Here is a 13,037-nt window from a genome sequence, read left to right as displayed (position 1 = left end):
CATGTCTATCCAGAAGCTATGAGTTGTGTGTACTTATTTTTAAATATATGTAAGGAAAAGATATGATTGAAACATTGGCCTTCACAATTGGTTAATAATTCTTAAAGTTGGATGAGGAACCTAGACAATATGGAAACGGACAAGTTTCTGATTTTCTTATAATGGAGTAATAAAAGTAATTAAAGTTTAGAAGTTTATACTAGACTTTTGATAGGTTCTGAAGTTTTCCTTCCCAATTAAACCATATCTGGTGCTGAGTTTTATTGTATAGTGGTCCTTAGAACACTTGAGTGACTCTTTCAAAACAGAGAAATGCATAGTAGTAAATGAATAACTTTTTTTTTTTCCCCAGGGAGAAGGCAAGTCTGAATATTTCTTAGGTTTAACTCCTGTGGGTGTGGTTGTCTACAAGAATAAGAAACTAGTAGGGAAATATTTCTGGTATGTATGACTTTACAATCTAATCTATAATAATGGCTGTCTACTACACATCCATGTGTTTCTGAAGGGAATACTAGAAAATGAGCAGGTCCAAGCAGTAGCTGATAAATAACCTTATAAGTATACTGACAAGAAGAGATAAATACATTGTTTTCTAATACCTTACTTTATAAACCAAAAGGTTCATTTTTTTTAATTACCTTTTTCCTTCATAGAAAATGAATACCTTTCTAACAAGAATACCCTTGAAGGTACTCTTGTTTAGCACTTTTTGCCTTGGACTTTTCAAAATCCACATTTGGGATACAGCACTACTCAAAAAACTATATATCTGAACTGTGTGTAGAATAAAAAAGATTAGAAAATTGTAGCCCTTGCATTATCTTTGCTGCTATATATGGAACAGAATTTCAGAGCCCTTTGGGTTTCAAGCTACTGAAAGGGGTATTCTTATAGGACACACTTTGTAGAAAATTTCTGGAATATAATCCATAGAAAGGAAAAGCGTAAAGAATCAAGCAAAAATCAGGGGTCTAGAGGCTTGACAGTCTGAAAGAAGAGGAAGAACCCACAAACAAAAAAGAGATAGGGTTATCTATGCATTTATTGCTAGTTTCATCAAGTTTTAGCCTTTGTATACTTCTTTAAACTGTTGTAACTTTAGTTCTTTAAGATAAAAATTTTAAAACCATACTAAACTAAAAAAAAAAAAAATGCCTCTGCTTTCTTTAGGCCGCGAATTACAAAAGTCCACTTTAAAGAGACACAGTTTGAACTCAGAGTGCTGGGAAAAGATGTAAGTTTATGACTAAAACCAGGATGAGGAGGGTGAGGGTGGGGAGGGATTTGCTGGGATCCAATTTAAAATATTCTGTGAAATAAAGCTGCTTTTACTTTGGGGGAGTGGGGGAGGGAGTGGAATGTATATACATTGGCAGGTTTTCTTTAAGCAGAAAAACAGGAATAGTAGAAAATGTATAGGAAATCATTATGAACAATAGTCTTTCTCATTTTAGCAAAGAAAAAACTTTTGTATAATAGGGCAAACTAGAGGTTAATTATCTGTAGTAGAGTAATTTGTTCTTGATTTGGAGATATAGAATATCAGGACAAAGATGTATGTAGAATACAAAGAAGACTAATTTCACTCTAAAATATATTAATCAAGATAGAAGAGATGTCATATTTGATATTCTGAGGACTAGTGGGAAATTTTAGAAATATAAAAGAGAATATAAGATTATAGTGGGAAAATGCTTGGCATTTGCTTCTACTCTTAAGTGAAGTCTTTCCAGACTATTCTTGTAATGGATGCCTTGTTTGCCAGAATCTTAAAGTTTCATGCCTTGACAGGCAGGTAGTTTTAAGGAAACTGAGAAAAAGAATGTAGGGGTGTGAGGACTTCCTTTAATCATCACCTGAAAATAATGCACCCTTGAAGTGCAGTTATAGTTCCATGTTTATGGGGTAGATGAAGGAAAACATGGTGTCAAGGTCTGCCCATCTGTATTTGTTTTGTATTGATGTTTAATGCAGTGCAAATTCTAACGAAATAAATTTGAGAATTTACTGAAATGCTTGTTGTAACAAATAAGCATTGCCATTCATATATATGAGTACATATTATTTTACAAGTATGAAGAGGATAGTTAGAAACAATCAGTATATATTTTCCTTTTATCTAATTGATGACTTGGTACTACTTTTTCCCCATCTCAAACATCTATTCCATATGACAAATGTTTTTTAAAAGCAGAGAAAATATCAGCAAAATCAACAAATACATTAAGAAAATATCTGATATTATTTGCAACATTCTACATATATCCGTCTCCTCTCTGCACAGGATCCCTCTACCAAGGATCAGTTTATCTTATCTCTTTTCATTGAAGTCAAACCTATTCTTTATAAATTAACAACATTCATCTTTGATTATTTTGTGCTCAATTTTTTTCTATATTCATAGAATAGTGGTTTTTTTTGTTTTTAGCTCTGCTTATTTCATTTTGTAACAGCTTATGTAAGTCTTTCTACATTTCTTTGTGTTATCATGTTTTCTTATAGCACAGTATTGCTTCATTTCATTCATGTACCACAATTTATTTGTTTAGTCCTAATGCAACCAAGGGGTATCACATAATTTCCATTTTGTCACCTGGTACAAAAACTGCTGCCATAAACCTAATGTGTTTTTTGTTTTGTCAGTTATTTAAATGAGATACAGATCTAGCAATAGAAAGTAAAGAATTGGACTTCAAGCCACTTAATTTGCCCAATATCAAATTGTTTTGTAGAATGCTTATTATCAATACCTATTAATATAATTAATAGGAGTAATAAAATCTTTTAGACAACCTGATTTTAAAAGGTAAAAACAAAAATTAAAAAAAAACACTCAACATTGAAATCACTACAAAATCAGAAGATATAAAAAGCATTGTAAGAAGCTACTATGTTCAATAATATGCTATCAGAATTGAGAACACCTTTAAAAACATAATACCAAAACTAACTGAACATCAATATAAATCTTAAATAATCCAATCCCAGTAAAATAAATTGAATTAGCTATAAGAGAATTACCAAAGGAAAATATCCTGGGCCAGATTGATTTACATGACAGTGATGTTAATTTTTTTAAAAAGTTAATAATACCTGTATTACACATGTTATTCTTAAAAATTAAAAAAGAAAGCAAGGAGCATCCCATAATAATGATTCTTCTGTAATCTGATAGTAGCAGTAAAAACTAATTATTCTAAAACTAGTTATTCTAAATTGAAAGTACTGACAGTTTTCTAAAGCTGAGGAAAAAGAAAAGAGTTTATATTTTTGTACCAGAACCCTTTCCACTTCCAGTGAACATTTCAATAAGTTGTAAAGATTAGAAAAAGAACCTCTTTCTGATAAAGGCCTCATTTCTAAAATATGTAGAGAATTGACTCAAATTTATAAGAACTCAAGCCAAACTCCAGTTGATATGAACAGACAATTTTCAGATGAAGAAATTAGAACCATTTTTAGTCATATGAAAAGGTACTCCAAATCACTATTGATCAGAGAAATACAAATTAAGACAATTCTGAGATACTACTTCACACCTCTCAGATTGGATAAAATGACAGGAAAAAATAATGACAAATATTGGAAGAGATGTGGGAAAACTGGGACACTAACACATTGTTGGTGGAGTTGTGAACTGATTCAACTATCTTGAAGAGTAATTTGGAACTATGCCCAAAGTGCTTTCAAAATGTAATTACCCTTTGATCCAGCAGTGTTTCTTCTGGACTTATATCCTGAAGAAATCTTAAAGGAGGGAAAGGGACATTTATGTGCAAAAATGTTTGTGGCAGCCCTCTTTGTAGTGGCAAGAAGCTGGAAACTGAGTGGATGCCCATCAATTGGAGAATAGCTGAGTAAGTTATGGTATATAAATGTTATGGAATATTATCAGCAGGATGATTACAGATCAGGCTGGAGAATCTTATATGAACTGATGCTGAGTGAAATGAGCAGAATCAGGAGATCATTGTAAATGGCAACAAGAACATTATACAATGATCAATTCTGATGGATGTGATTCTCCTCAACAATGAGAAGATTCAGACTAGTTCCAATGATCTTGTGATGAAGAGAGCCATATACAACAAGAGAAAGGACTGTGGGAACTGAGTGTAGATCACAATATAACATTTTCACTCTTTTTGTTGTTGTTTGCTTTCATTTTTTTTTTCATTTTTTTCCTTTGATCTGATTTTTCTTGTGCAACAAGATAGTTGTGTAAATATATATATACATGTTGAATTTAACATATACTTTTTAACATGTTTAACATATATTGGATTACTTGCCATTTAGGGGAGGAGTGGGGGGGAGGGGATTTGGAACACAAGGTTTTGCAAGAGTTAATGTTAAAAAATTATCCATTCATGTTTTGAAAATAAAAAGTTTTAATTAAAAAAAAAAAAAAGAAAAAGAACTTCTGAAAAACAGGCCCTTGTTGGACCAAGAATTCTGTGGGGGGGGTGAGGGGGAGAGAAGAAGGAAATAAGTATTTATAATGCCTAGTTTGTGCCAGATAGTATGCTTAAGAACCTCACAAATATTATCCTATTTTATTCATACAAAAAACCTGCTAGATTGGTATGATTATATCTACTTCCCAGTTGAGAAAACTAAGACAGAGATTGAATAATTTGCCTAGAGTTTCACACAATAAGTATCTGAGGCTGTATTTGAACTTTCTGACTCTATGCCCAGCATTCTAATTACTGCACCTCAGTTCCAGTGTCTGGTATGTCTCCTATGCTGAGAATTCTCCCTTTCCATCTCCAGCCTACCTTCAAGTTTCAGCTAAAGTTTCATCTACTACCAGAAGTAGTTCTTAATTCTCTTGAAGGCTAGTGACTTCCCCCATTGGTTACCTCCAATTTATTACAATTGTTTTCATGTTGTCTCTACTGTTATAATAGAAACTTGAGCTACTTGTGAGCAGGATTTGCTTTTCATTTATATTGCCTTTCATTATATCCCCAACACATAGCACAGTACCTTGCTTAATGAATTTTTTCTTTTTTTAATTAACATTTTATTTTCCCCCCAATTAGACTTAAAAAAGTTTAATTTCACCCCCTTTAAATTTAAGTTCCAAATTTTGTCTCTCCCTTCTTTCACTTCCCCCTTCAGTCATCTAAAATGTATTTCCATTTTAGTTGTGTTTGAAAGAAAACAGATGGAAAGGAAAGGAAAGGAAAGAAAAAAAAATATGATTTAATTTGCATTCAGATTCCATCAGTTCAAAAAAAATTCTATCATCAGTTCCTTCTTTGCAGATGGATATCATTTTTTATCATAGATCCTTCAGATTTGTCTTGAATCATTATATTACTGAGAATAATTAAGCCATTCACAGTTGATCACCATACAATATTGCTGTTATTACATACAGTATCTCCTGGTTCTGCTCATTTCACTTTGCATCTACAGGTTTGAATCAGTATGAAATTTTACCAAAATTGTATTAGAGTCACATTCCATATCCTCTCCAACATTTGTCTTTTTCCTTTTTCTTGGTTGTAATTCCTAGCTCTTTTGCTCTTCTAAACATCATATTTCAATGAACTTCTTTGTATCTCCTTTTCTATTTGGCTAATTCTACTTCTTAAGGAGTACTTTTTTTAAGGACTGAGACCCAGATCTAGACATGGACAATGCAACAGAGTCCTTGCCCCAGTGCCTGCAAAGGGACTCCTATAATCTTCTGGCCAGCTCTTTTACCCCCTTATTATTTATGGACTGAGAGATCCATTTCCACTGTCCCCATTGATTCAGTTGTCCCCCAAGGCTGGGAAGTTATGGCCTGCACTGGACTTTATTCCATTTTTATCCTGGTGTAACAGATCTTATCTTCTAAGTTGTCTTGGGCTGGAAAATTGTTTCACACTGTTCTTTTGTGGGTTCTGCTGCTTCAAAATTTGTTTTGAGGCATTAAAATTTTTTGGAGGGGCTTTGAGCCCTATTGGCTCTACTTTAATGAATTCTTTTTACTGACTAATGTGAATCTAGGATGCCAGAATTACAAAGAACACAGAAGGCTTCAAGCCACCTAAGAGGGACCTTGTGATAGAAGGGAAAATACCCTCCCTGGACGTATCACCTTAAATTGAGGGACATTTGGATAAAGTTGCTCTCTCTAGTGATCTACTTAGTTAGGTAGAGGATAAAATAAACACAATTTTTCTCCTTCCTATCTACATGACATTTGACATAGGAAAGATGTTACCCATTCATAGACTATAAAATATAAATGTCTGGGAAGACAGTGGCTGGACCTTGAAATATTTGTAGAAAAACTCTAAATCTCTCTCTTCCAGGAAAACATTTTAAATGACCTAAAATTGTTCTGAATAATGTAACAATCAACTAAAGCCAAGTACCAATTAAGTGAAACAGATAATAGAAAGGGAGATAATTAAGCCTAAACCGACTGATTTGAATGCTTAGCTCTGATAAATATTTGTTTGGTTGTTAAGAATATTCATCATCTGTTTCCCAACTTAGTTACTGGAGTTAAGGCTTCTTATCAAGAAACCCTGCTAATCTAGAATCTAGGCACTAGACTTGGCCTGGTAAGAGAAGTAATTATTTAAAGGGAGAATCTGTTGAAATTAGAGATAGATATGGTGTGATCTATAAGCAATAGTTACTTATGGAGAAGATGCTTTAATGAAGGTTTCCCTATAGTAGAGACTACCAAAAGTGTGCTTTTTCCTTTGGAGCCCTCATACATAAAAGGCTAAGTCCAGCAAGGACTGGAATTGGTGAACATGGAGACTGTCAAATCATCACTGTCTTAAGAAAAAACCCATTACAAGAAAAATTCTCATTCTTTTTATTTTTTTTAGCAGAAAGTAGTAGCACACAAAGGTCACAAATGGATTAAGATATTGATTTCGTCAGATTCTTGCCTGTGCAGTGTTTTGTGCTGGAAAAGAACAAGTGAAATAATTTATTTTTCCAAAAATGTTTAGGAATTGAAGTGAAAATACATAAACTTTTGTGACCTGAGAAAAATCAGTATCATCTTGTAACTTGTAACCTTCTTTCCTCCTACCTATTACTCCAATATTCTTGGAATATTCTTTCTTATCAGGAAATGAATTTCCAGGGGAAATTGAATTTTTTGTAAAACTTAAAGAAACTTAAAAAACAAACAAACAAGAAAACCATCCTCTTAAAATTTTACTCAAAACCTCAAAGAAAAATTTAAAAAGAGAAAGAATAAAAGAACTAATCATTTTATTACCTATTTTCCCTATATGAATATATAGTGATTTGAGAATCCTCTTTCATCCCTATTTTCATACCCCAGTTTTTTTTTTTTCTGTTAGTTCCTTAAGATTTTTTTTTTCTGTGTTAGAAACCCAAGGTACCCAAGAAAGCTAGGGGACTTGTATGTATTGTTTAGATATTTTTTTTCTTTTTAATTTATCTTACTTTGTTCTAGGAATAAAAAATCCTTATATGTTTTCTAAAGAGTGGGGTAAGAAAGGTTGGGAAAGAAAAATCTACCAATATTACTTAGCTGTATAGACCTTTGATGAGTAATTTTGCCTTTTTGTTCATTAGTTTTATCATCAATAAAATGGGGATTGAATTAGACAATTTTCTCATTACCTTCTTGGTATGAATCAAAGAATCTATGACTATGGTGACAAAAAAAAAATTACATTTTTTTCATAATATGTACCACAAAATTGTATCAGTATAAACATCACACATACTCCAATTTACTTTCACATTCACAATTATCATTCTTTATTTTACTGAAGAATTGGCTAGTAAATTTTTTTTCAGCTTTGGAAAATCATCAAGACTTGTTAAAGCATAATAGAGAACAATATTTATGCTTTCAAGTATTCTTTATTTTATTTTGCAACAAAGGAGACTTTTCTGTAGAATTAATATTTTGCATGATGAGTAATTCTTATTGTCTTTTATTTCAGTGCAATGAAACTTCATTCTTTTTTGAAGCCCCAAGTAAAAGCATTTGCAAACATCTCTGGAAGGGCTGTGTTGAACATCACACGTTCTTTAGGTAAAAATTTTATTCATTGTGATAATCTAATCAAAGGAATGTTTTCAAGAAAATATTCATAATTTTAAGGAAGAATCATTATTATTTCTCAAAAATCTTTATTCACTTTCACATTGTCTTTCAAACTTACCTAAATACAGACAAATATAAAATATACATACAAGCTTACATGTATAAAAACTTAATCATAAGATGAGATCTAGATATGGGGTACCTAAATGAAATTAGGGTTTAGTTGAGGTCTAGTGGCAGGTTTGGGGTACAGGGAGTCAAATGGAGCTCCCCTGCAACCCCCTTGGATTCGGCTCAAGGATACGGCAGTAAATGAGGTGTAGTAGTGGCACGAGTCCCCAATAAAGGCATTTATCGGCCCGAAAAGCTAGATTGATATGGGCTTTAGAAGTAAGGAAATAGGTGAAGCTAGAGATAAGAAGAGCACCAGACAGAGGGTCCAGTGGACAGAAAGTCCTGGCATGCCAGTCCTAAGGCTAGCATGTTTGGGACCTCTGCAAAGAGGAGGTCCCAGTGTGGCCCTTTTATAATGGGAGATTTAGCTAGAGAGGCTTTTGGATGTAGCCCCCAGTTGGCTCAGATCCAGCTGGGGGCTGGGTCAGGCCCAGATCTTCTATTGGAATTTAAAGGGACCAGATGAGTTAAAGGGTAATTACATTAACTAGGAGGGGGTTGGGAATCACAAAGAAAGGAATCCTTCCCACATCAATAACCCATGTACATGTTAACAAATAGTCAATATTATCATAATCTAAATGACATATCATGATCCAAAACTTTCATATCTCTGTTAATATTTAATCATTGCTCATCTCTGTCTAGGAGCATTTTTTTTTAATGGATTAAATGTTTTAAAGTATATTACATACAAGTGGATCTTTAAAAAGAAAAAAAAGAAAAATTATCATACCCTCATAATCTGAGTTAGGAAAATGATGTAGCATAAAATAAAAATGTTTTGAAGGCACTTTAGAATGATATTTGTGTTTCATTTTATAAGCAAGTAAAAACTGATTTTCCAAAGTAAAATACAAGTGTGCTTAATTGCCAATGGTCAAAGATCAAGAAATTTTGTAAAAGTCAACTGATTCTAGGAGAATCTTAAAACTGAGAATGTATATTCTTTAAAAAGCTTATGCATTCAAATCTCAATCTCAGAAAACAGAACTATTCACTCAGTTACTCAAATAAAGTGTTATTCTATAATTATCTGAATATTTTGATTAAATAATATGGATGTCTATTTTGCTTTATTTTCAAAATCACTTAGAATACCAGAGAATGAATCAAATTCTTTGTCAAGAAAACTCAGCAAGTTTGGTTCCATGAGTTATAAACATCGATACAGGTAAGTGTTTGATACATCTATGTATATGTGTATATATATATATATATATATATATATATATATATATTACATAGACAATAAAGTCATGTATATACATATTTATGTCAGTGTCTACATATAGAGTTATACTTGCAAAAGAAAGAACTAATTGAGCTATGGTTTGTATTTGAAAGTATATAGTTTTTATATGTATCTATCTATAGATATTCAGAATACTTATATTTACATCTGTCTAAATTAATACAGCATGCCCCCAAGTAACTCCTGTTAATTTATCTAATAAATAGATGGTTTGTTATTTAGAGTGTTCACTCATGCTGAGAAAATCATTGTATTTCCAGTATTTAAATTTGAAAATAAGTATGAGAATACATATACATATATTGGTAGAATGACTCTTCTTAAGATTTGTAGGGATAATTCCTTGGTTTTTCCTTTGGAAAGCCACAAAGTCAAAATCTCTTTTTAAAAAACAGGACTTAATCTATTATTATGTTAAATAACTATAGTCAAGTTGAGAAACCAAGACTCATTCTCAGAGTGGTGTTTTTAAATGCATAAAATAAAATGCACGGGATTAAAAAGGAAACCTCTTACTATAATTATCTATCTATTTCTATCTATATATATGTTATAGGAATTTCCAGAAGCCAAGATGGTGTAGTAAGCACTAGTAAACATATTCATCTCCAAATAACTATAAAATAGTGTCTTAAAATGAATTCTGTAACAGCAGAAACAATAAAAAGATGGGGTGAAACCATTTTCTAGTCCAAGACATCTTGGAAAGTCTGCATGAAAAGTTAAACTTGCTAAGAAAGGGGTTAGTGCTCCAGGGCAGGCAGCGTCCTGCCAAGCCAGCAGCAGGCCCTGCCTTAGCAAGCCAATGTGAGACTCTGAGCCCCAGCCGAAGTCACTGACCAAAGCCAGTTGCCCTATTACAGCAGCAGACCTGCAGTTAGGATTCCCCCTCCCCACTTTCTATAACCTTGGCACAGTACCAGGCCCCCTGCACAGGGCTCAGCACAATACCAAGTGAGTGTCAGGATGCCACAGCTCCAGTACAGCACCAGGAAAGCAGCCAAGGCCTACAGCCATCCGCACAAAAAGCTTGGGATAGGCGTCCTGCCACCACAGGAGCCTGAGCGTTGCCCAAGTAACAAAGAAGCTGGAAAAAATGAATAAAAAAAATAATAATGACCTGACTATACCAAGTTATTATGGTGACCTATGTGGTACTGCCTCTTGTTATTTTAGCTATGTTTTTAAAATGTTGATTCAAATTAGCACTGAAAAGTTAAAAATTTAAACTTAAAAAGCTACAAGAGTAATTTACATTTTTACATAAAAAATAAATCTTTAGATTGTTTTTGATTTTTAAGGAGGAAAAAGAGATAAAATATATCAAACCAAAAAAAGTTTTTTTAAATGGACAATGCCCTAGAATTTTCTCAGTCACCCGTGGAATGAAATAAGGCTGTGTGTATGCTTCCATGCTTTTTAGCATGATATTTTTAGTTACGTTGTCAGACATCTTCAGTGAGCACAAACATGGCATGAAAGTCAGCTACCACCCGGATGATAAATTCTTCAATTTAAAAAGGCTACAAGCCAAAACTAAAGTAGAGGAAGTATCAGTGCATGGTTTTTTGTTTGCAGATGATTGTGCACTCAATGCAGCCTCCAAAGCTGAGATGCAACAAAGAATGGATCAATTTTCTGCTGCTTGTGCTAATTTTGGTCTAACAACTGACTCCAAGAAAAGTAGGAAAGGGCCTTGGGGCTTCTGAATCAGCAGCAGCGCTGGTAGTTTCCAGATCTTTCACTCAGAGACACTAAAGACAATTTGAAAGGTCAAAAAGAAAGGTTTGTTTCAACTAGGGTGAAAGAGCCTTGGAAAACTAGCAAACTAGGAGTAGATGTGGCAGCTACTCCAGAGGTCTCAACCCGTAGGAGGTCTCTTTATTAGCACTGAGAAAAGACTGTATTGCTTTAGCACCCTGGAACTTATAGCCACACTGGAACAGGGACTCTCCTCACAGTTCCAACGCAGAAGAGCGTGCTTATCTGCTCTCTAGAAGCTTTGAACAGTGCATCCTCCAGCCCAAGAGAGCTGGAAACAGAGCCTGACAGAGCTGTAAACAGAGCCCAACTTTAACAAAGAGTTAAAAGTCGAGTAATAGATGGGAAAAATTAGTAAATAACAGAAAAAGATTCTGACTATAGAAAGTTACTATTGGTGAGAAGATCAAAACTCATACTTAGAAGAAGATAAAAGTCAAAGCTCCTAAATCCAAAGCCTCCAAGAAAAATAAGATTGGTCTCAAACTATAAAAGATTCAAAAAAGATTTTGAAAATCAAGTAAGAGAAATGGAGAAAAAATTGGGATCACAGGGATGCAAAAGGAAATACAAAAAGCTAATGAGAAGAATGCCATAAAAAGCAAAAATGACCAATGGGAAAGGAGGTACAAAAAGAAAATAATTTATTGAAAATTAGAATTGAACAAATGGAAGTTAATGACTTTATGAAAAATCAAGAAACAATAAAACAAAACCAAAAGAATGAAAAAATGGAAAACAATGTGCAATACCTCATTGGAAAAACAACTGACCTGGAAAATAGATTCAGGAGAAACAATTTAAAAATTATTGGTCTACTTAAAAGCCATAATCTGAAAAGAAGCCTAGACATCATCTTTCAAGAAATTATCAAGGAAAACTGTTGTAATATTCTAAAACTATAGGGTAAAATAGAAATGGAAATAATCTATCATTTACCTCGTGAAAGACATCAAAATGAAAATCGCAGGAATATTATAGCCAAATTCCAGAACTCTCAGGTCAAGGAGAAAATATTGCAAGCATCCAGAAAGAAACAATTCGAATACAGTGGAGGCACAATCAAAATAACATAAGATTTAGCAGCAGCATCTCCATTAAAGGATCTGAAGGCTTGGCATATGATGTTATAGAGAGCAGCAGAGCTAGGATTACAACCAAGAATCATCTCCCGAGCAAAACTGAGTATAATCATTTTGGAGAAAATATGGGAATTCAATAGAATAGAGTATTTTCAAGCATTTATCATTTAAAGATCAGTGTTGAACAGAATTTGATTTTCTTTTTTTTTTCTTTTTCTTTTTTTGCTAAGACAATTGTGGTTAAGTGACTTGCCCAGGGTCACATAGCTAGGAAGTGTTAAGTGTCTGAGGTCAAATTTGAACTCAAGTCCTTCAGGGGCTTTATCCACTGTGCCACTTAGCTGCCTCAGAATTTGATTTTCAAATGCAGGATTTAGAAGAAACAGTAGGAGGTAATCAGGAAAGGAATATCATAAGAGACTTAAGGAGTTTTATCTGTTTACATTCTTATATGGGATGATGATACTTGTAACTCATAAGAATTTTCTCATTGTTGTGGCAAATAGATGGAGTATATAGATAGAAATCACAAATATGAGTTGAATATGAAGGGATAATATCTAAAAGAAAGGGGGGGGAGGGAGTTGAGAGAAGAATGTATTAGGACAATGGGAAAGAGAGATGTAGAATGACAAAAATTAACCACTATAAAAGAGGCAAGAAAAAGCTTTACAGTGGAATAGAAGAGAGTAAGTGAACCTTACTCTCAGAA

The 13,037-nt window shown here is 33.3% G+C and overlaps 1 protein-coding gene across 1 annotated transcript in view; it reads left to right on the top strand.

Moving 5' to 3' along the window:
• EPB41L4A (erythrocyte membrane protein band 4.1 like 4A) overlaps positions 1-13,037 on the top strand; it is a 168,324-nt gene that overhangs the window by 96,386 nt on the left and 58,901 nt on the right. The window contains exons 8-11 of the mRNA XM_031939383.1: positions 353-441; positions 1,174-1,237; positions 7,950-8,041; positions 9,324-9,401. Coding sequence (XP_031795243.1) covers positions 353-441; positions 1,174-1,237; positions 7,950-8,041; positions 9,324-9,401 — 323 coding nt within the window. The remainder of the gene's footprint in view (positions 1-352; positions 442-1,173; positions 1,238-7,949; positions 8,042-9,323; positions 9,402-13,037) is intronic.

This window comes from Sarcophilus harrisii, chromosome 1 (genome assembly GCF_902635505.1).
Source record: "Sarcophilus harrisii chromosome 1, mSarHar1.11, whole genome shotgun sequence".
NCBI lineage: Eukaryota > Metazoa > Chordata > Mammalia > Dasyuromorphia > Dasyuridae > Sarcophilus > Sarcophilus harrisii.
This window is presented reverse-complemented; position numbering and strand designations above follow the sequence as displayed.